Below are 23,055 nucleotides of genomic sequence, written 5' to 3' on the forward strand. Positions count from 1 at the left end.
AGATCGTGACCTGGCTGAAGTCGGACGCCCAACCGACTGCGCCACCCAGGCGCCCCCACTCAGGTTTCTTAAATCCTGATGACACTGCCTGGCTCTTGCTGAGCAGAGGTGTTGGCAGGACCTCCGGGGGGAGCTACAGGTCCATCCAGGCAGGGATCTTAGCTCCCCTCAGGACTATCAGGGCTGTCCCAGCTCACAAAAGAGACCCAAAGCCTCCTGGGTGGTCCAGGTTAGTGGACTGGTCAGGAACAACTTACTGTAGGTTAGCGCATGTCAGATTTGGGTGTACATTCCAACAGATATTTAGTAGAAATCCATTCATGCTTTGTAGAGCTTACATTTAGCTTATTTGATACAGCTATCCAGGGATCCATCCCCTCATACCTCCCTTGAGACCGACTGAGCTAACATCCTCCAGGGTGAGGATGAACCCCAGTGTTATTCATAAGCTCCCAGGTGATTCTGAGCCATTGAGCTAACGAGCCATTGACCAAGGTGGTGGCCATATCGGTGTTCCCTTTCGTTTACTCATTCAGTAAATACTTGTTGAGGACTTACCATGTATAAGGCACTTGAGGGGAAGTGAGGGTTGATATCTTTCTGACTGAAAAGAATCACTGTCAGGAAAGGCATTAGGTTTCCAGGACCCATCTGGAGTCCTTACCCATCTGGGGCAGTTCTTGTATTCCACATGGACCCTGATCCCTGCAGGGCAGCATTGTTTGTGGGTTTCTTCCCCATCACCATTGCTAAAGTTGTTTTGTCCCAAGGTTGGATGATTGTCATCCTAGACAGCATTTACTGTGTTGGCATATTTGTGGATTGAAACACCAGCAGGAATTTGCCCTGGAGCAGTTCTCTAACTCTTCTCCCTTAGAGAAACTGACACAGAACACTTCAGTCATTTTCTCCATCAAGGTCAGCTGTGAGAAAACAGCCCTCTTGGCTATTTGATCTAATTAACAGTCACTGCTGCAGAGGCACCATCACTGCTTCTGGCTGCCAGGGGGTTTTTGTTTTGCTGGCCATCATTTGCATTAAAGATAAAGCACCATGAATGCTGGTGCTAGGTCCAGCCACAAGCACATAGCAGGGGTGAAGGTCAGGTTGGTGTGCCTGGATTCCTAGCACATGTTGTTGACCAGGGCACCTACTGAATGCTTAATGTATCTGGAGAGCTGGCAGGGCCACCTGAGCCCTCCAGATGATCCTAGTTACCCAGCTGTGGCATCTGATTTCTACCTGTAATACCACCTCACTTGCTCTCTTTTAGAACATGGCATTGTACCAGTTACCAGTGATTGCCAGTACCTCTTTCCTGCAAAGGTTGTCTCCCGCCTGGTAAAGTGGGTGACAATTGCCCATGAGGATTACATGGTAAGTGGAGGAGTGACATGTCACCCTTGCTGTCCCAAAGACACATATCATCTTTCAGCTCCTGCCCTTCCCCTAGAAGGGCAAGGGATTTGACTGGAGGATCCAGGAATTCCCTCCTCTGTGGTGACTTCTAGGAGCTGCATTTCACCAAGGACATTGTGGAGTCGGGACTGGCTGAGGACACCAATCTTTACTACATGGCACTCGTGGAAAGGGGCACAGGTAATTGCTCTTCTGATCACAGTGGTAGGCCGGGGAGCTAATAAGAATAAAACATTCCTGAAGGTTGCCCAAAGAAAGCAAAAGATCCTAGAATCTTGCTGGGGTGACTTAGCAAATAGTAGTAATGATTGTAAGAGCCACCATTCAGTGAGGACTCGTTCTATAACACAGCCACATACATGTTTTATCTCATTTAATCCTCATGACTGGGAGTGGTAATGCAAGTACCCCTGCTTTCCTAAAATTTGCATTCCACCACTTTGCTTTTGCACAAAACCTACATTAGTGCTGTTTTCGCTAACTGAAAGAAAGGAGGATGTTCACCTTTGCAAGAAAAACCATTACTGTACTAATGTAGGTCTTGTGTAAAAGTAAAGTGGCATTAATGCTCGAAAAGTTAAGTGGGCGATGCTCCTCTCCTTATGCCATTTTGACTTACGGAAGGTTTCATAGGAACACTGTACTTTTGGATAGCAGGGGAAACCCGTATTCCCATTTTATAAGTGAGGAAATTGAGGTTTTGTCACAAATGCGATCTGAGCCTGAGCACTTAGCCCTTTGCTTTACTGTTCTCTAAAAGCAGATACCTGTTCTTCCTCCTCTTTACAGAAGGGCCAACAAACTACTCTCAGTTTGTGAAGTGCAGGGTAGTAGGACCTTCCTCCCTGTCTGCTGTTCTGTACTCACTTTGGAGGCATCAAAAGCTGTGATTCCTCACGGCTGTCCTGGAGTCTAATTGGCCACAGCTTTCTGTGGAGCCACCTGGGTGCTGCCTGTGGAGCTGTTTTCTAGCTCCTGCCTCGGCAAACCTGCTGCTGCCCACGGAATCTGACCCCTGGGGCTCGGTGCTGTAGCTGCAGAGTTCAGGGGGTTGGTTGTCTGTGGGTCTAAGTGCGAGAAATACAAGGAAAGGTTGCACTCTGTGATATTAGAGTTTCTCTACCTTGGTTTCTTGCCTTTTGTATGTTTTAAAAATATCCTGAGTAAATTAAATATTTTAGATACTATTGAGGTCCCCAGGGCACTTCATGCTTTCATTCTCTCCCTCAACAATTGGTGACTTCTATTTGGAATTTGTACATTTGCTTCCCATCCTTTTCACTTTCAAAAATCACTTTTGTCTCATCCCTAAATAACACAGAATACTGTTTTGAAAAGGCACAAATATGTAGTCCAAGAAATTTATAAAGCCCCAAGAGGGGGAAGTCACTGGAAGACATCACTCTGCTTCCTGGTTGACCAGGTGAAAGCTTATGTAGGTAGTAAGTGTTCTAGATCCATAACAGAGTGAATGTGGTAACTAAAATTTTCATAAGATGCATTGCAGAATTTGAAAATTCAAGAGTGAAATTTAAATAAGTGCACAGCAATTATAGAAAAATATTTTCTCCATAGGATGACGTTCACTTTTACCACCAATGCACTGTGTATATGTGTGTGTATGTATACATATACATATACATATACATATACATACGTATACACATACTCACATATATGCATATACACATATACACAGAGACACATGAATAATCCTTTATTTTACAACAGATCAGTTTGAAAATTTTACATAGTATGGGTTAAAAACAAAACTTAACTGAATAGAGATAAATCCAGAAATATATGCCAACTGTTAGGACAGAAGCAATACAGCAGAGAAAGGACTCACTTTTTAATAAATGTGGTCGCAGCTGTCAGGGAAGAATTGTCTTAACCTCCACTCTCTTGTCCTCTGTTATTTGAATTACTGGTGTGTCATAGTTCTTCCCCCCCCCCCCCCCCATAAATAATGAGAAAGGAATGGCATATCTAGCGCATTCGTGGTAAAAGTGAATGTCATCCTATGGAGAAAAGCAAAGGCTGCCGCCAGAGAAAAAATGAGTATGTTAAAAAATACAACTGTTTCCTGTAAGGACTATGAACACAGCTTTGATATCAGACAGTTGTAGTTGAACTCAGCACTGCTGCTTTGCAACTGTTTGATCTTAAGGAAGTGTCTATGAGAGCCTCAGTTTCTTTATAGGTAAAATGGAGATGATAATAACGGTACCCATCTCATACAGTCATTGGTAGGTTGAAATAAGCCTGAAGTAAAATGTATATAAAGGGCTTAGCACAGTACTTGGAATACAGTAAGTACTCCGTAAATGTTGGGTATTAAAAAGTTTCACATAACAAAATACACAAAAAGAAAACAATAGAGAAAATATGTTGATGTAACAGCTAATACACAATATTGTTAGAAAAAAACAGTAAGCCTTCATGTGGGAAAATCCTTAACTTGTGGGCAAAGAAAGAAATGCCAGTTAAACTTCTGTCAAAGGAGCAAATATAACACTTGGGCAGACCCAGTGTGGACCAGATCCTGGAGAGTCCACACACCTCTGCATCCTTAGAGGGACCAGAGTCACAGGACTTCACATTCTGCAGCCTGGCAATTCTATTTCAGAGATTATAGAACAAAAACAAAAGACCAGAATGTTCTGTGCAGTACTCGGATTAATGTAAGACAAAGATCCAATGGGGAGGGTCCGTGGCTGGCAAGCTGGGTCTCAGAACTGATTTTTCCTCCTTCCCCCTCCCTTCCCAGCCAAACTCCAAGCTGCCGTGGTGCTGAACCCTGGCTACTCCTCCATCCCACCCATTTTCCAGCTGTGTCTGAACTGGAAAGGAGAGAAAACCAATAGCAACGATGACAACATTCGGGTAAGGCTCTGATGGGGGGTAATGGGAGGAGTGGGGAGAGCCTCCTTGGTGAGATGGGAGGTGGCAGAACCTACTGCAGCTGAAAGCTTGCCCACTGGCGTGATCCTAGGGACAGAGGGACCTGCCAGGATTTGTAGAATTTGCTGGAGTCTGTGTGGTATAGTAGAAGAAAAAGCCTAGACCCAGCTTAACAACTTACCTAGTTTGGGGTCACCCCATTTTAAAATGGAGATAATATAAATACTTGCTTTGAAAAGTAGTTGTCTTGGGCTTCTGTAGAATTGTGAACAAACTCGGGAGCACAGACATGGTGGGATGAGATGGTGTATAAGATCATTGCAGCTATTAATTATTAATTTATTCTGTTGATTTGATGCTGTAGTGGTCTTCTGGCCATGGATCATGCTTTTAACCCTAATACTTTCTGACTTAGATCTTATCTTGAGATTTCTTCTTTACATGCCTCCATCTTTTTGGCTGTGCAAGTATTGGGCAGGAAAAGTTATGGGTCAGAATCAGGAAGACCCTGTTGTCCTGAGGACAAGCCCGTCTTGCCTGAGATGGTGTGACCCAGCTCCTGCAGAGGCCCGGCTGTGGTTCTTGTGGAGCTGCCAGACCCACTCAGTCTGAAGGTAGTGCTAGGTTCCTGGCTCTCCCACTCCTTAGGCCATGGAGAGCGAGGTCAACGTGTGCTACAAGGAGCTCTGTGGCCCCCGACCCAGCCATCAGCTCTTGACCAACCAGCTGCAGCGCCTGTGTGTGCTGCTGGACGTCTACCTGGAGACGGAGAGCCACGACGACAGCGTGGAGGGGCCCAAGGAATTTCCCCAGGAGAAGATGTGTCTGCGGCTTTTCAGGTGAGGGGAGGGGTGGGAGCGCTGGGGCTCTGGGTGCCTTCAGCCCTGCCTCTCTCAGGGATTTGGGGCAGAGATCAAAGCCTGGCATGGAGGGTGTGTGTGTTCCCAGGTGTGCTTGTCTGTGTTCACAGTGGAAATTAAAATTCCATAGCTGGATTTTCTGGAGAGAGCTTGCTCCCTCCTTCCTGAAACTTTCCCTGCAGCCCACTTCTACCATCCTGGCCCAGTTGTTCTTCACGAGCACCCCCTGAAGGTGGGCCACCCACTAAGTGAGCAGCACCAGACCACAGACCAAGAAGATGTAGCTGAACTTCCTGTGCTTTTTCTGGAAAACAACAGGGTTTGCTTTTCTCTGTCCAAATAAGCTTTTTAAACTACATATAGCCCCAGCAGTCCCAGGGTATGCCCTACTCTTCCTGGGGTGCTCACAAGTCTGCCACAACCACAGCTTTAGGCAGTCGGGCATCATGGAAGGAACCAGCTCTGAAATACCATAAACATAAGTGCAAATCTCTGCTTTGTTCCTCACCAGCTGTGTGACCTTGGCAGAGTCACTTTAGCTCTGGGCCTGTTTCCTAAAGGCTGAAAGGCTGAAGTAGAAGTATACAGTCTGGCTCATGAGGAATTAGAGATAAATTATGTCAGCTGTGAGAATGATTCCTGGCACAGACGGGGGCTCACAAAATGCTGTTAGGTCCTGACATCTTGGTGTTTAGCCTGTCTGTGCTCATGGCACTTCTAGCCAATGTTCCATTTCACTTTTGTCAGGTCCTTTCTCTCCCTTCCATCCCCCTAACTCATGTTCTTGTTCTTAAAAGAGTCAGTTTCAAAACTCCAGAGTCCACACTATTCAGGTATCCTCTCCCTTTTGAGCAAGCAGCTGGGGAGAAATGGTGTCTGGGAGAGGAGAAGGGCACATCCCCCCTATTCCCTGTCGGTCTAAAGGTGCCTTAACTGCCCGTCACCTTCTCTCAGATAGCCAGTGCCAGCCCCTGGAAGCTGTGCCAGCATCCTCCCGCCTCCATCTGGCACTTCCACCTGGCCTGGTTCTTCATGTTACCTGGTAATAACCAGTTCCAGCCCCCAAGTGGCTGCTGGGAGGCGGAGCAGTGACTAGGTGTTGGTGGCTTCTAGGACTTGCTCTCCCTGGTGGGTCTGTGTGAGAACTCAGTTCTTCCCACCTTCTCAGTCTGCTGTAACACATTTTCAGGGTGGAAGCTCTCACACGGTCGGTGTTTATTTTCTATTATCTAATGGTTCCCAAAGGATCTGTTTCCTGAAGTGCTTTTGTCACCCAGGCTGAGCTCCTCTGTCAGGGCATGCTGGGAAGGTACTCCTTTGGCTACTCAGATCCAATTAACTCCATGATTGGTGAGATGTGAGTTTCTTGGCCTGGAGTCCAGCTGACCACTGGGATCAGGCCAAGGGGCTGGGCTGCAAAGCGCTGGCCTGGCAGCAGGGCCCCGAGGTCTGGTCCTGCCTCTGGCTGGCTACTTTCAGCCTGTGGGTTCTCCATTAGCCACATGCCTAGACTCATCCAGGTGACTCTGTGCCCCTCTGGTGTTGGGAGGTATCTGTCATTGTGGTTATGAGCAAGGGCTTCAGGGCCAGAAAGATGTAGGTTCAAGTAGCAGCTCCTTCCTGTGTGGGGAGGTCTACATGTAGCCCCGTGAGCTTCAGGTTCCTCATCGGTAAAACAGCATCTCAGGTATTGATGATACCTGATTGATGATTGAGATACCAACCTCAGGTATTGTTGGGAGGATGAAATTAAACCAGATGTAGCTTGTAAATTGCCGAATATGATGTACGCAGAGTAAGCCCTCACGTAAATAAGTGGTTGCATTAGTGTTGGAATAAATATCTTCTTTCTCCTCATCTCTACCATCACATAGACACACACCCCTCCTTCAGACCGGGATCCGGGATCCTTTCTAGTTACCAGTGAATGTCAGTCATAGGTAGACAAACAAAAGAGGCCCTGTAGCTGGACATCACTCACTGGAGTTGTGCAGCTTGGGGCCCTGTGTGTTTGGCCTAGGGGCCCAGAATTATAGCCGAAGCACCTTAGCTTTGTAGTACTGGGGGCTTTGGCCATGGCTGTCAGTCGGCCTCTGGCCAGTAGGCTTTGGTGTCAGACCTGGTTTTGAATTTGGGTTGTGTACTTTCTGACCATAAAATCTCAGGCATTTTACCTTCCCGAGCCTGTTTCTTCATCTGTAAAACCTATAAAATGGTGGAAACAGCACCGGAGAGTAGTGAGTACAAAGCACATAGCTCTTTGCAGGCACTTAGTGCAGATTCTTTTCACTCCCAGACTCCTGCCTACATGGGACTCTCCTTGCAAAGGAGGATTTTAAGGTTTTCTCCTTTATTTTTCTTATTACAGAAATAAAATACGTTTCTTGTTAAACATGCAGACGATAACAAGTAGTTCTGTAAAAATACTAAAAAGTGAGGGTACCCAAGCCCTGTGCCTGTTGTCAGTGTGGGTCCTTCCAGGTTTGTGTTCATGCATTTGCAGGCATTTATGTTTTACAGTCTGTGTTTCTCACAGTGTTCCTTTTCCCCCCATCAGCTGCATAGTTTTCCCTTGCGTGGATGAATTATAATTTATTTTTTCAGCCCAGAGGGTATGGTGTTAACTGATCTCCCATCTCCTGTTTCTCTAGGGGTCCCAGCAGGATGAAGCCATTTAAATATAACCACCCTCAAGGATTCTTCAGCCATCGCTGACCTCCCACTCAGCCTGCTGTTTCTCCCTAGGCCCTAAGTGCTGTGCCTCTGCTTTCTGTTCTGGCCCACAGGTGGCTCTTGATATTCTCCAAAGACAGATTTTTTTTATTTCTAGCCTATTAAAGTGTCACTTGACCAAGTAGACTTTGTCTTGTGGTTCCCTGGGATGGAGGGAGGCAGGTTTGCAGTCTGGAAGGGCAGTTGGGGGCCATGGCATGGTGTGAAAGAGCTTTCGCACCTACGCTTTCCCTAGGTGGCCAAGAAAAGCAGAGTGCAGAAGATTCTGGTTCTATCAAAGCATGCTGCCCTCTTGTCCCCACTCACCTTTCTTGTTCCTGCTTTGGACAATTATCTTGTTTGTTACCCCAGGTCCCTGCTCTTAGGAGGTGGCTGGGGAAGGCCAAGTCAGCATAGCACAAAAAGCAAAAGCTCTTTTCTCCCTCCACTAACTTTGTCAGTGCCTCCAATGGCCATTCTCTCCGTTGGATGTTATAAACATGTGAAAGTATAGCACACATAGAAGACCAATACAAGGAATAATTGTACATATTGCCAGATTTCCTGAAGTTGATGAAGATGGTGTTGGGGAGCCTCCTGCAGAGCTATCATCTAGTGAGGCTCTGGCAGAGTGAGACCGGGTGACATCCGAGGAGAATATTCATGATGCTGACATGATAGGTGCCTCAAGAAATAACAGCTTGACTCTCAAAGAATTAAGAGAAGTCCTAGGGAAATAGGTAAAACCCTCTTAAATGTTTGCAAAGCGATCTCTTTTATAATTCTGTAAAAATCAAAGTGAAGGATGGCATGAAGTGTTCTTGGATAATTTTGTCAGGAAAATTATTCCCCATTCCCTCAAAAAAAATCCATATTCAATTCATTATTTAAGAAATAAGATAGAAAGATGGAGCTAAGAATTATCACATACTTGGGACACCTGGCTGGCTCATTTTGGAAGAGCATGCAGCTCTTGATCTCGTCATGAGTTCAAGCCCCACGTTGGGCGTAGAGATTACTAAAGAAATAAACTAAAAAAAAAAAAAATTATATACTTGCAAGTATAATCTATAAAGCTTTTCAACTGCAAGATGAATATCTACTCTTGTAGCAACTTTTAATATACATCAATTTTATTTTTGTGACATTCCCAGTCATGAGGCTTTTTTCTTGGGTCTCCTGGGTGGCTCAGTCAGTTGAGAGTCCAACTTGATCTCTGCTTGGGTCGTGATCCCAGGGGGTCGTGGGATCAAGACCTACGTCGGGCTCCACACTGAGCTTGGGGCCTGATTGGTCTTCTCTCTCTCTCTCTCGCCCTCTCTGCCCCTTTCCCTGCTTGTGCCTCCTCTCTCTCTCTGTCTCTCTCTCTCTCTCTAAAAAAATAAATTTTTTAAAAAGTGGCTTTTTTCTCCCAGAACATACTTTGAGCTTTGTTCCCTATCATGCATCTATTCACTCGGTGGACTAAATATCCTTGGATAACATGGGTCTCTGGTATAAAAGCTGTTTCCTCCTGTCTTGGCTGATCACAGAGCATCCCAGTAATAAGGATTTCCTGAGAAAGAACGAGGAGACTCCTGGCCTTCCCAGGGCCCTTCATTTTACAGATGGAGGCCTGAGCCCTTGAAGAAAGGAGAATGTCCTCTCTGGTGGCTAAATGACCACCACCACCTGTGCCTCTCCTTTCCCTCAGCCTGCATCATTCTTTTGAATTCAAAGGTAGATACTCTTCTGCCCAGAGGCCCTCAAACATAAGTGTGTGTGAGTCCCCCATCCCAAGAGGGCGTTAGAAAAACAGATTCCCATGCCTCCCGCTAATATTCGGACTCTGTTGACCTAAGATGGGCCCAGGAAGTGTATTTTTAACAAACTCCCCAGGTGCACGTTGCCCTAGTCTCTTTTTGGAAGTAGCTGTACTTCCTTCCCGTCCCTCATTTTTCTTGGTGACTCCTCATATAATGTAGGAAGGCCCGATTTTCTGCAATCAGCTCCCCCTCTTCTGTCTTCCGTACCGTGGGCAGCAGAGTGAACCTCCCTCCGTGTGCTGCTTTCTCTCCACATAGATATCCTTGTCATTTCCCTGACCTACTTGCCTGGACCCTGTCCCTGCCGGCATCCCCTTGGTCTGGACACCTTCAGGCCCTGCATCTCACCGCCTGTGCTGAATGAGATTGAAATGGGGCCTAAAAATAGTTCCTTTAATGGCCCCTGCATTGCAGCCTCCACTGTTCTTGGCTGGAAGGCAGCCAAACTGACTCAGCACAAAAGCTGGTCTCCAGTAGCTGGGACAAGGTTGCAAAGAATGTGAGCACAGGGGAAAGGCTCTACTTCCCCGGGGCGGATGTCAGAACCTGTCGCCCTCCAGAAGAGATTTTCCCTCTTCAAAGGAGCTGGCTGAACAAAAGAATCCTTTGGCTGTAAGGAGAAGTATTTTAAAGCTAGTGACAAGCTCAGGACAGTCCAGCCCCTTTGAGGTACTTGACAGCCATATGTGCTTCCAGTCAGCAGTTAGGGGAAGAGCCTGGCTTGGAAGGACCTCAAAGCTTTCCCCTCAACCAGAATTGTCCTTGGCCTTTCCTGGAGCACCTCCCAGACAGTAGTCCCTCTCTGTCATCCTCCCATACCTGGGACTCAGCCTAGGTTCCTTACCTTTTTATTTATTTTTAGTTTTTTAAAAAGTAATCTCTGTGCCCAACATGGGGCTCAAATTCAAGACTCCGGGATCAAGAGTCGCATGCTCTACCGACAACCAGCCAGGTGCCCCTCCTTGTCTTTTTATTTTTATTTTTTAATTATTTTTAAAGGTTGGTTTATCTTTGAGAGAGAGGGAGACAGAGGATCCAAAGCCAGCTCTGTGCTGACAGCAGCAAGCCCAATGCGGGGCTCAAGCTCACAAACTGTGAGATCATGACCTGAGCTGAAGTTGGACGCTCAATAGACTGAGCCCCTAGGTGCCCCATCTCCTTGCCTCTTTTAAAGCTACCATCCACGTTCTTGATTTCTTTGTATATCTTTTTTTTTTTTAACGTTTATTTATTTTTTTGGGACAGAGAGAGACAGAGCATGAATGGGGGAGGGGCAGAGAGAGAGGGAGACACAGAATCAGAAACAGGCTCCAGGCTCTGAGCCATCAGCCCAGAGCCCGACGCGGGGCTCGAACTCACGGACCGCGAGATCGTGACCTGGCTGAAGTCGGACGCTTAACCGACTGCGCCACCCAGGCGCCCCTCTTTGTATATCTTAATCTCGCCATTATTTTCTTCTCAGCTTGCTCTCTCCTGTTTTCTCTACAAATAAAATCCAAAAGACCCTTTTTATTTTAAGGGTGTTCTTGCTGATCACTGTGGGGAAATGGCTAAAAACCCTATCCATGGGCTGCCAGACTGCCAAAGGAACTTTCTCCCTGTCTCTAGCCCCAACTCTGTCCTTTCCCTGGCGTGCAGCAGTCTGTCGAGACAGTTGTGCTAGTCACAATTTTACATTCACTGTCCCATTTAATTACAACAGGACACCAAGAATACACATTCTCTTCGTTTTTACAGTTGAGGAAAGTGAGGCTCAGAGCATAAAATGAGGTGTTCAACCCGGAGGCCTTCTTGAGCTGAGCACCCAGGGTGAGATCTCAGCAGGTCTAACTACCGTGAAGGCTTTCCTTTTCTTTTTTGTCTTTTTAAAGTATTTATTTATTTACTTACTTAGGGAGAGAGCATGAGAGAGAAAGCACACAAGCAGGAGAAGGGGGGAGAGAGAGAATCCCAAGTAGGCTCTGCACTGCCAGAATAGACCCCCACACGGGGCTCAAACTCACAAACCGTGAGATCATGGCCTGAGCCGAAATTAAGTCAGACGCTTAGCCAACTGAGCTACCCAGGCGCCCCAGAGCTTTCCTTTTCATAAGAATACCTACAGGCTCAGCATAGTTTCATGCTGGCACTTTTTGCTGGGCCGTTTGTTCATTTCAGCAACACAAGTACACCAAGAGCACTATGGTGGTCAAGAGTTACAGCTTAGTGTCCGGCTGACCCATCAGGTCCTTGTTCCACCCTTGAGCAACTGTTTGACCTTGGGCAGGTTGCTTGACTCTAAGTTTTGGGGTCCCCATCTGCAACTGGGAGTGGTTGTAGGGATTAAGTATCAACTTTCTCAGCACCGTGCCCAACACCTAGCATTGCTCAGCAAAGGGGAGAGATTCCTGTCCTTGCCTTCCAGATTTCAGCCCCAGAGAAGGGGCCTCTTTCTTTTTTTTTAAATGTTTTTGTTTATTTTTGAGAGAGAGATGGAGACAGCGAGCAGGGGAGGGGCAGAAAGAGAGGGAGACAGAGGATCTGAAGCAGGCTCTGCTCTGACTGCAGAGAGCCCGATGCGGGGCCCCAACTCTCAAACTGTGAGATCATGACCGGAGCTTAACTGGAGGTTAAGTCAGATACTTAACAGACTGAGCCACCCAGGCGCCCTGAGAAGGGGCCTCTTGAGTAAGGAAGGCCTCTCCTGCCTGATGTGCCATTCCCCTGCAGACGGTTCCCAGGTTCTGGAAGCCCAGCTCTCTCTGGTCCTGTCACTCCTGGCCCCCAGCACTTCCACCTGTCGCAGCTAAACTGGGCTCTGCCCTCAGGTGGAGGAGCCAAGCTCTCATTACCTGTCACTAGGCCAACCACAGCCCATTAGCCTCGCATCTGCTCCCTGCTGTCTGTGGGCCTGTGTCCTGGTTCCCACCAGAGGGTCACCTCAACTTCCTGGGCTCTTGCCACACCCTCTCCTCACTTGGCTTTCTCACTACTTCCACAGATGACCTAAACTGGGAAAGGAAACTCCAGCACTATCCAGTGGGGCTGGCGGGGGACCCTCAGAGTACATTTGTGCAATGAGTGAATCGATGGCATCCCAAAATATTTCAAAGGTGGACCCAGTCTAACAAGTTGGAATGTAAAATCCTACATGAAGGACGTAAAAACCAATCAATCGCTCACGCATGTGCTGGGATACAGCAGCTTGAGTGAAAATATGTGGTGGTTTTAGTGAGCAACTGTGCCCAAGGGGTATCTGCCCTGGCAATGCAGGGAACTGGCAGAAACGCTGAAATTGCACTATTCCTTTTCTTATTCCATTGGGTCAAATTCCACAGGACCAGTCACCATATTTATTTCCCACTGTATGTAGACTAATCACTTACTGGCTGGGTGTTTCATATTTTCCAATTTCACATTTATTTGTTTTCTTACTAAAACGAAGCCATAGTATACAAAATTCTTAATTTGATTTTTAGAATAAGTAATTCATTCACAAGAGGGAGAAACCAGAAAGCATAAGAAGTGAAAGTACAGTGAAAAGTTTTACCATCAATCTTAACCCCCACCTGCCAATTTCCCACCTCTCCCACAAATAAGCAACCAAGTTGCTTACTTTCTCGTATATCCTTTCAAATTCTTTAAACAAACACAAATTGTGTTTCTATTTTTTAAGAAATTTTATTTTTAAGTAGGCTCCACACCCAATGCAGAGCTTAAAACTCATGACTCCAAGATCACGAGTCGCATGCTCTAACGACTGAGCCAGCCAGGCGTCACTATTTTTCCATCTTTGCACAAAATACCATACTGCATACACTGTTTTTGCATCTTGGCTTTTTCTTTTCTTTCTTTCTTTTTTTTTTTTTTTTTTTAGACATCTTTCCATATCAGTGCAGGGATATAAAGAGCTTCCTCATCCTTCTTTACAGCTGCATAGTATTCCATTCAATGGATGTTCCATAATTTAATTAGTTTTAATGGATAGTTGGCTGTGCCACCTGGGTGTCTCAGTCCGTTGAGCATCCGACTCTTGGTTTGGGCTCAGGTCACGATCTCACAGTTTGTGGGTTCAAGCCCCATGTGGGGCTCCATACTGATAGCATGGGGCCTGCTTGGGATTCCCTTTCTCTCTCTCCCAAAATACATAAATAAACTTTAGTTTTTAATTTTTTTAACGTTTATTTTTGAGAGAGAGAGATTGTGAGCAGGGGAAGGACAGAGAGAGAGGGAGTCAGAGGGTACGAAGAGGGCTCTGCTCGAGAGCCCGATATGGGGCTCAAACTCAGGAACCAGGAGATCATGACCTGGGCCAAAGTTGGATGACTAATCAACTGAATCATTCAGGTGCCCCTGTATCTAGAAACTTTTAAAATATACAAATGTATATTTTTTACTGAATAAACTCTACCCAACAGGGTTTGATCTCACAACCCTGGGATCATGATCCAAAATCAAGAGTCATATGCTCAACCAACTGAACCACCCAGGTACCCCTGAAATCACTAATTTAATCTCTATTTGTGGTAGATATATTCCGATTTTCTATTTTTTCTTGAGTAAGTTTCAGTAGTTTGTGTCTTTTTAGGAATTTCTCCATTTAACCTAAATTATCAGGGATGTAGTTGTTCACAGTATTCCCTTATAATCCTTTTTATTTCTGTAAGTTTGGTATTAATGTCCCCTCTTCCATTCCTGACTTTAGCAATTGAGTGCTCTTTCTTTTCTTCCTCAGTCTAGCTAAAGGTTTGTCAGTTTGGTTGATCTTTCCAAGAACCAATTGTTAGTTTCACTGACTTTTGTCTTAGTTTTTATTCCTATGCCATTAATTTCTACTCTAATTCTGCTTTGAGTTTAGTTTTCTTTTTCTATCATTAATCTTAAGGTAGAAAATTAGGTTATCAATTTGAAAACTTTCTTCCTTTTAAATGTGGATAATTGCAACTATAAATTTTCCTCTAAGCATTGCATTAGCTGCATCCCATAAGTTTCCATATGTCTTTATTTGCATTCACCTCAAAGTATTTTCTAATTTCCCCCATAGTTTCTTTCTCTTTAAAAAAAAAAGTTAATTTATTTTGAGAGAGAGAGCACACACACACATGGAGGGGGGCAGAGAGAGGGAGAGAGAGAATCCCAAGCAGGCTCCATGCTGTCAGCACAGAGCCTGACCGGGGGCTCAATCCCATAAACAGTGAGATTATGACCCGAGCCAAAATCAAGAGTCAGACACAACTGACTGAGCCACCCAGGTGCATCCCCCATGGTTTTTTCTTTGATTTTTTTGTTATTTAGAAGCATGTTGTTTAATTTCCATATATTTGTGAGTTTTACAAATTTGTTTGTTATTTCTAATTTCACTCTATTATGATCAGAGAACAGACTTTGTCCTATTTCAATCCTTTTTAGATTTGTTGAAGCTTGTTTTATGATCTAACGTATGATCTGTCCTGGAGAACATTCCGTATGCTTGCATGGAGTGTTTTAAAGATGTTTGCTATAAACTGATATAAATTACTTGTAACATTAAAAATTAGTTTTCTTTTGGGGTGCCCGGGTGGCTCAGTTGGTTAAATGTCTGACTTCAGCTCAGGTCATGATCTCATGGTTCATAGGTTTAAGCCCCATGTCAGCTTGTGTGCTGACAGCTCAGAGCCTGGAGCCTGCTTCAGATTCTTTGTCTTCCCCTCTCTCTGCCCCTCCCCCACTTTCACTCTGTCTGTCTCTCTCTCTCTCTCTCAAAAATAAACATTAAAAATTTTTTTAAATAGTTTTCTTTTTTGCTGCAGAATGTTTACTAATATAAATGTAATTTAATTTATTTAGTCACTCTCCTATTATTGTATATTCAGGGTATTTTCCATTTTTCCAAAATATAAACAAAGCTGAAGTGAACATATTTTGGATTTGAATATTTCTGTACAGACCTGATTATTGATTTAGGATACATTCCCCAAAGTGGCATACTTTGGTTAGAGTATCTCAGCTTTTACGCTTCTGATATATCTCATTAGATTGCCTTCCAAGAAGGTTTTGTCAGTTTCCATTCCAACCATTAGTTCCAAAAAATTCAGGTTTCCCAGCATGCCCACTGACACTGAGTATTATTGCTCCTTTGGATCTTCTACTACATGCACTGTGGACATTTATCATTGTTACCACCAAGCATCTACTCCTTTTTAATAGCAGTATCTCCAATTTCATTTAGGAACCGCACCTTCTAAACTCTCAATTTCAATTTGAGGGCCTAACATATTTCCCCAGCTCTAAGCATGAGCAAGTGACTACAGCCTACAGTGTACCAGAGAGGAGCATATGACCTTACCAGCCCAATGAGAACCAACCCGTGGACTTTTCCTGAAATATTGAAGAGTTTACTCATCTGGTGGCATGGAAGCTGGAAGCTGGAAGAGACTACATGGAGAGGTCCTGCCTGAGAATGAAGCCTACACAAAAGAAAACAACTGAGAGATGGGGAAAGAAATGACAGCATCTTGGGGAACATCCTTTGAGAATTCCCCCGATCTAGCTTTATCTGAGGCAAGTCAACCTTCTTAAACTCCTTGGTTCTGTAAGGTAATATATTTATTAATTTATCGGTAGCAATGGTATTTTGCTTAAACTAGTTTGGTTCTGTTTTGACCGCTTGCAACAGAAATAATGCTGATGAATATGGAAACCTCCAGTGCATCCTCTCAGGAGCTGCTGGTCAGAATTCTCTGGAACATTGCTGTGGAATTATCAGTGCTGTCCCCTAAAAAAGTTTCCTCTCTTCTCCCTTTAGCACTGAGTAGGACTGCTCTGCCTATCTCCTCTGATATTAGATATAACTGTGTGAATTACTTTGGCCAGTGAAATGTTGCCAGAAGAGACCTGTATCACTTTCAAGTGGAACTTTTAAGAGCCTGTGCATAGTTTGCTGTATTCTCTCTCTCCTGCCTCAGTGAACTTGGAAAGCCTGGGTCTACATGGGTCACCTATGAACTTGGTTCTCGAGTGACCACTATGAACACAGACCCCTGCTGACCCACACTGGATGTGTAGCATGAGTGAGAAAGATGCTACATCGAGATGTAGTTGTTTATTATCACAGACAGAACCTAACCTAGTCCTTCTGAAACAACTCCCCTGAGAAAAAATGAAGGATGTTTTTCATCAACCCAGCTATGTTTGCTGAACCGACAGCTAGCCAGCAGGAAGGGCACATCCTAAAGCAATCAGCTTCTTTCCATGTATCATTTGTGTCCCCCAGGCCTTTGACATCTGACAAGCAATTTCTTAGCAAATTGACTCCCTTGGTTTTTCCCCAAGCTTTGTTATCCTCTCAGAAGGAGAATTATTTTGTTTGGCAGATGGTTAAAGTTAGTCCTAGTTGGTATCTGGCCTGCTAATCCTACCTACAGCATTGGGAGCATATCCACTTAGGGCAAGAGAAGAAGAGTAGCTGGCTCAGATCCTTCTGCCCTGCCTGTGCCACTTGGGGCCACCATGAAAATGATATCACCAAAGAAGGCTACAGCTTTTGGCATTCCAGATACCTACAGCATCTGGTTTGGGGTGGTCATGTAATATGTCAGAAGACAGAATGGCAAAGAAAGGAAGAGCTTGGGCTGTGTGGTCAGACAGGCTCAAATTTAAATCCTGCCTTCACCTCTTCCTAGCTCTGGGATTTGGGGCAAAGTCACTTCTCTGAGCCTCAGTTTTCTTGACTGAGAAAACACAGGCCCAAGAGTGCTCATTTCATCAGGCTGTTGTTAGACTCTGAATATAAAATGTGTAGCCCAGTGCCCAGTCCTTGGAAAGTGCTCAGTAAGTGGTGACCATGATGGTGCATCAAAGCTGATGACCTGGATTCTAATCTAGACAAGCCCCCTGTTGTCTCCTGTGGACATCGGCTGAGTCAGTGATTTGTAAGAGCCCTTGTATCTCTAACACCAATCATGTCTTCCCTGCAATTTCAAAACTGAGTAAGTATACATTTCCTAAATGAGGGTCACTGAGGGCAATTTTTAAAAAATAGAACTGTAAAAAATTGACAGCCAAGTAATTCATAGTTTCTCTCTAGAACAAATAGGAAAGCGAATCTCTGCTACCAACTTGGCCTCAGGCAGGCTCCTGCCCCTCTGGCCTCCTCTTAGAATAAGGAGATGGGGCTAGAAGCTGTTTTGGACCCTGTTGGCATTGACTGGTTATGATCTGCTTATAGTGATGCATAGGGGTCTTTGCCTCCTCTCCTGACCCTCATCTGCTTTATCTTCAACTCCATGGCTTAGGTTCTGATGTCTGATATTTTACCTTGTGTTTTTAGCCCTGTGCAACTTCTTGATATATCATTTTTTAAGCTTTATTTTGAAGTAATTTAAAATGTACTGAAAAGTTGCAAAGACAGCATAGTGAGTTCCTGAATACCCTCAGGAATTGGTTTATTTTAATAGTCACCTCTGTGTGATCATGGTATGTTTGTCAAAATGAAGAGATTAATATTGGTATGTTACTCTTAACTAAATGACAGACTGCATTTGAATTCACTGCTTTTTCCTCTAATGTTCCAGGATCCAATGCAGGCTGCCACACAGCATTAAGTCATCGTGTCTCCTCAGTCTCCTCTAGTCTGATGGCTTCTCAGGCCTTTGATTTATCAGTTTTAAGCAGTTTCTCCAGACTGGCATGAGAGATAAGTGTTTTTGATCAATTACACACTCCAGTTTCCCTTTCCCCATCTTTCCCTTATGTTTATCTTACCTTTGGGTGTAATCCACATTCATTGCTTTTGTTATCTTTATGTGAATATTGTTACCTGTTGGATTCACTATGCATATTACACTTCCTCTTATACATAATTTTTTGCCTTATAGTTATTTTATTATTTGTTTTATTTTCCTTGAATTGACTAAATCTTCCCACGCTCTCCAATAGTTCAGTAATAGACTTCCAATTTTATACATGATGGATCATGTCAAGCAATTTATCAGTTTAATTTTTTTCTTGGAAATCCCCCTCCCCCCCCACCAGACTCATTCCAATCTGGATACGGGCTGCACAGCCATTGTCCTTCAGTTCATCCTCATTTGTCCAGGACTTTCCTAGTTTGAAACACTGAAAGCCCTATATCCTGGGAAACTTCTCCATTCCAGAAAAATTAGGACAGTTGTCACCCTACATAGCAGTCCTCTGATGACCAAAATTAAGCCAATGATACACCACAGAAACTTGTTCAGGATTCTGTGGCAGCTTACTACAGAAAACATACAGACTCTGGAGTTCTAGGTTTAAATCCTGGCTTTACCACTTACTAGCCGTATGACTGGGCAACTCACCTCACCAGTTTTCTCAGCATTATACAATAGGCAACAGAACAGCTACCTTGAAAAACTCCCATGTGGATGGGAGAATGCGAAATATGATTACTTCAACAAATGGTAGTTATCATTATAAGCAATTTGGGGAACGCAACTAATTGTGACTTTTTTCAGAAAAGACACATGGGGATTTCCTAGGTCCTGGATCCCCCTCGATATTTAGGTAGTGTAGCTATATGCCAGGGCCTGTGGAGGTCTGATTTCCCTAGGACAGAACTGTTCAGAAAATTAATACTCAGGTTTCACAGAGTCCTTGGTTGTGTTTGATAACTTGAAGGGCCAATCAAAACTGTTTCTAAAATGACATTTAAAGACCCCTTTGTTTATTTTTTTTTTTTAATTTTTTTTCAACGTTTATTTATTTTTGGGACAGAGAGAGACAGAACATGAACGGGGGAGGGGCAGAGAGAGAGGGAGACACAGAATCGGAAACAGGCTCCAGGCTCCGAGCCATCCGCCCAGAGCCTGGCGCGGGGCTCGAACTCATGGACCGCGAGATCGTGACCTGGCTGAAGTCGGACGCTTAACCGACTGCGCCACCCAGGCGCCCCGACCCCTTTGTTTAAATGTGACCACCCTATACTGTCTTGATACTCTTTGTTTTAAAACTTCAGACCTATGGGGCTCCTGGCTGCTCAGTTGGTGCAACTTTTGATCTCGGGGTTGTGAGTCCGAGCCCCATGTTGGGTGTGGAGATCACTTAAAAATAAAATCTTTGGGGCATCTGGGTGGCTCAGTCAGTTGAACGTTTGACTTTGGCTCAGGTCATGATCTCAGTTTGTGGGTTCGAGCCCTGCATCAGGCTCTGTGCTGACCACTTGCTCAGAGCCTGGAGCCTGCTTCAGATTCTGTGTCTCCTTCTCTCTCTGCCCCTCCCCCGCTCACACTTTGTCTCACTCTGTTTCTCAAAAATAAATAAATGTATAAAAGCATTTTTAATAATAAAAAATAACATCTTTTAAAAAATACATAAATTAAAAAAATAAAAATTGAGACCTGTAACAGATGAAAGTGGTTGCCAAAAGTGAGATGTGGGCCTTGGGCTGAGGAGTGGACTTTGGGCACAACTTTGAGGAGTTACTTGCTCATTCCCTGAGAGATCATCATTTGTGTTCTAGCACAGTGACCAGCCCCCTTCAGTCACTACATTATTCAGAACTCTTCTGGTTGCATATGACAGAATCCTAAAGTATCTTAAATGAATTTTGGCAAAACTTTATTGGCTCAAAGAATGGCCAACAAGCCTTGGAAAGGAACAACAGAATCAAGGACTTAAAATCTATAATGACTCTCTAGGTATTTTGTCTCTATCCATCTATCTCTGTCCATCTATCTCTCCCTTTCTCACAGACTAACTTTTCCTCAAGGCTGGAAAAATGGTAGCCCATAGCTACTGATTCCCGTATCTTCCCACCTTCCACAATGAGAAAACTGCCAGCCAATCTGGTCTCAAGTTTGAAATCCCGGGAAAGGTATCTCATTGGCTCACCTGGAGTCACGTGGTCATTCTTGGGCCAATCACCAGTGACCAGTGGCATAGAGCAATTAGAAAACATGGTGGCTCTGAGAACCACCTGGTTGGGGCAGAGAAAGAAGCAATTCCCAGGAGAAGTGCTAAAAACAAACACAAGGAGTCATGACAGTGCTAAAGTTGGAAACCACACAGGGATTTTACAGTAAAGACCTCACATCAGTCCACCAGAGCAACACAACTTTCAAAATCGTGTCTGGAGAAGTATGCTGGAGTTCAATTAAGGGACTACTGACAGATTGTTCCCAATGGTGGTGACTGTAGTCTTTACTACAGGTGAATTGGCAACATATGGCCCCTCATTCAGAAGACTCATCCCTCCTTACAAAAGAGGACATAGAGCTTTATAAATAGACTTTAATATTCAAAGGACCTCACCTATTCTCAGGTGTCAGGGTGCATCAGAATCAAGTGGGAGTTGGTAAAGCATGTACTTTCCCAGGCTTACCCCTCAAATTTTGATTCAATGGTCTACAATGGAAACAAGGAATCTACTTTTTCTTTTTTTAATTTTAGAGACAGTGTGCCTGTGAGTAGGGTGAGAGTGTCAGAGGGAGAGAGAATCTTCTCTCCCTCAGAGGGAGAGAGAATCTTCTCTCCCTCAGAGGGAGAGAGAATCTTCTCTCCCTCAGAGGGAGAGCCTGACATGGGGCTTCATCCCATGACCCTGGATCATTACCTGAGCCAAAGTCAAAAGGCGGATGCTCAACCGAGACATCCAGAATCTTCATTTTTATATGGCTCCCAGATGATGCTGATATAGGTGATCCATGGACCACCCTGTGAAACCATACACCAGACCACTTATCTACAAGATCCTAAAAATAAAGCACATTGCCTGGCACATGATTTATGCCAGGAAATAGTCCAAGGAAGGCCACATTAACTGGTCCCATACCTGCATGAGACCTCTGATGCTTACTCAGTCCTCTGCTGTCTTGAGTGTGACATCTAGACTTCCCCTGGCCCTGTCCCCCAACCTGCCTGGAGAAAGAGAATAAATAACAACAGAAACATTTTCATTTTATAAGCACTTGGTTTTATTGCACAGAAGCAATTGAAAGTGAACTCCAGTGGAAAAGTGCGCCCTGGCATGATTCAGTGGCCAGTGCACAGCCCCACCTGCTCCAGCTCTTCCAGGATAGAGAGCTCTGGGCAAGGGCTCGGCCACTCCTTTGGAAAACAGAAGGCATTCAGGAATAAGTTAAGACATCTCAAGCATTATGTGTTTCTAACTGCTCATTCATTATTGCGGTCATCTGTCAGTTGCACATACAGGAAATAAATGCACTTATTTGGAAAGGAGGGGATCAGTTTGTATACTCAAGTGTTTACATGTGGCATTCGGCATATATCACATTCGGCTACATAAGCTATCATATAACATAATTGTCCATCGCCTGGGGAGGGTTTGGGGTGTGGAGTTGGGGGGTCGGGAATACCCTCTCTTGCTAACATATTGCTAATAGAAATTTCTGTTTGGTGAAGGAGGGCCCCATCGTCTAAGTAGAGTTTCTTATATAAAGAAAAGGGAGAAAAACATGAAAATTTGTTATGTCAACTCTTGAGCTCCCAGGCCCTCCTGAGTTTCTTTGGCTGTTCTGGATAGTCCTTTCTCCCTGCCTTACTTCTCCCCCTTGGAGGCCTTGTCTTCTGTGGCCTTCTCTGGAGGCCTGCTGTCTTTCTGGTCTGTGCTAGAGGATTTCTCAGCCTTTTCCGTCTTGGCTTTGCCAGGTGTGGGGGCCTCCTTGCCAGGCTCCTCTTTGGGTTTCTCTTCAGGCTTCTTGGCCTCTGTGGTCTTCTCCTTGGCATCTTTTTTCTCAGGTGCTGCTGGTGTCTCTTTCTTCTTTGGCTTTTCTGGCTCCTTCTCTGCTGCTTTGCTGGGTTCTTTGGCCTTGGCATCATCTGGCTCCTTCTTGGCCACCTCAGCCTTCTCTTTGGGCTTGGCCTCCTCCTTCACCTTGGCAGGAGCCTCCTTCTCCGGGGTCACTGCTTTTTTCTTATCTTCAGCCTCTTTCTTGGCTTCAACCTTGGATTCTTTGGGCTTCTCCACAGCAGGTTCCTTCTTTTCCTGGACCTCAGGCTTTGGAGTCTCCTTCTTGGGCACCTCATCTTTCTTGCTGTCCTTCTTCTCCTCAGGTTTTGGTGTGGCTGGAGCTTTCCCTTCCTCGACCTTCTTTGGGGGCTCTTTGACTTTCACTTCCTGGGGTTTCTCTTCCTCCTTCACGGGGGACTTTGCCTCTTCCTTCTTTGTGACCTCTTTCTCAGAAGCCTTGGTCTCCTCCTTCACAGGAGATTTCACCTTCTCTGGGGACTTGACCTCCTCCTTGACAGGGCTTTTTGCCTTTTCAGGAGATTTGATGTCTGCAGGGGACCTTTCTTCCTCCTTTGCTGGGGTCTTGGCTTCTGGGGACTTCACATCAAGAGTCTTAGCCTTCTCAGGGGACTTGGCCTTCTCAGGGGATTTGGCCTCTTCCTTCACAGGG

The 23,055-nt window shown here is 44.9% G+C and overlaps 2 protein-coding genes across 18 annotated transcripts in view; one reads left to right on the plus strand and one right to left on the minus strand.

Annotated features, from left to right (window-relative positions):
• The window catches only part of THOC5 (THO complex subunit 5), a 31,360-nt gene extending 23,320 nt beyond the window's left edge, over positions 1-8,040 (plus strand). For all 5 annotated transcript variants that reach the window (XM_040464002.1, XM_040464003.1, XM_040464001.1 and 2 more), the window contains 5 exons: positions 1,274-1,377; positions 1,512-1,599; positions 4,190-4,305; positions 4,972-5,162; positions 7,835-8,040. In XM_040464002.1, coding sequence (XP_040319936.1) covers positions 1,274-1,377; positions 1,512-1,599; positions 4,190-4,305; positions 4,972-5,162; positions 7,835-7,898 — 563 coding nt within the window. In that variant the 3' untranslated portion in view covers positions 7,899-8,040. The remainder of the gene's footprint in view (positions 1-1,273; positions 1,378-1,511; positions 1,600-4,189; positions 4,306-4,971; positions 5,163-7,834) is intronic.
• Positions 8,041-21,585: 13,545 nt separating this feature from the next.
• Positions 21,586-23,055, minus strand: part of NEFH (neurofilament heavy chain) — a 7,867-nt gene continuing 6,397 nt past the window's right edge. For 9 of the 13 annotated variants that reach the window (XM_040463885.1, XM_040463886.1, XM_040463883.1 and 6 more), the window contains one exon: positions 21,586-23,039. In XM_040463885.1, coding sequence (XP_040319819.1) covers positions 22,194-23,039 — 846 coding nt within the window. In that variant the 3' untranslated portion in view covers positions 21,586-22,193. The remainder of the gene's footprint in view (positions 23,040-23,055) is intronic. The other 4 variants (XM_040463884.1, XM_040463881.1, XM_040463878.1 and 1 more) reach the window with 1 other exon arrangement.

The sequence above is a fragment of the Herpailurus yagouaroundi genome, unplaced genomic scaffold (genome assembly GCF_014898765.1).
Source record: "Herpailurus yagouaroundi ecotype Mexico unplaced genomic scaffold, PumYag 428, whole genome shotgun sequence".
NCBI classification, from domain to species: domain Eukaryota; kingdom Metazoa; phylum Chordata; class Mammalia; order Carnivora; family Felidae; genus Herpailurus; species Herpailurus yagouaroundi.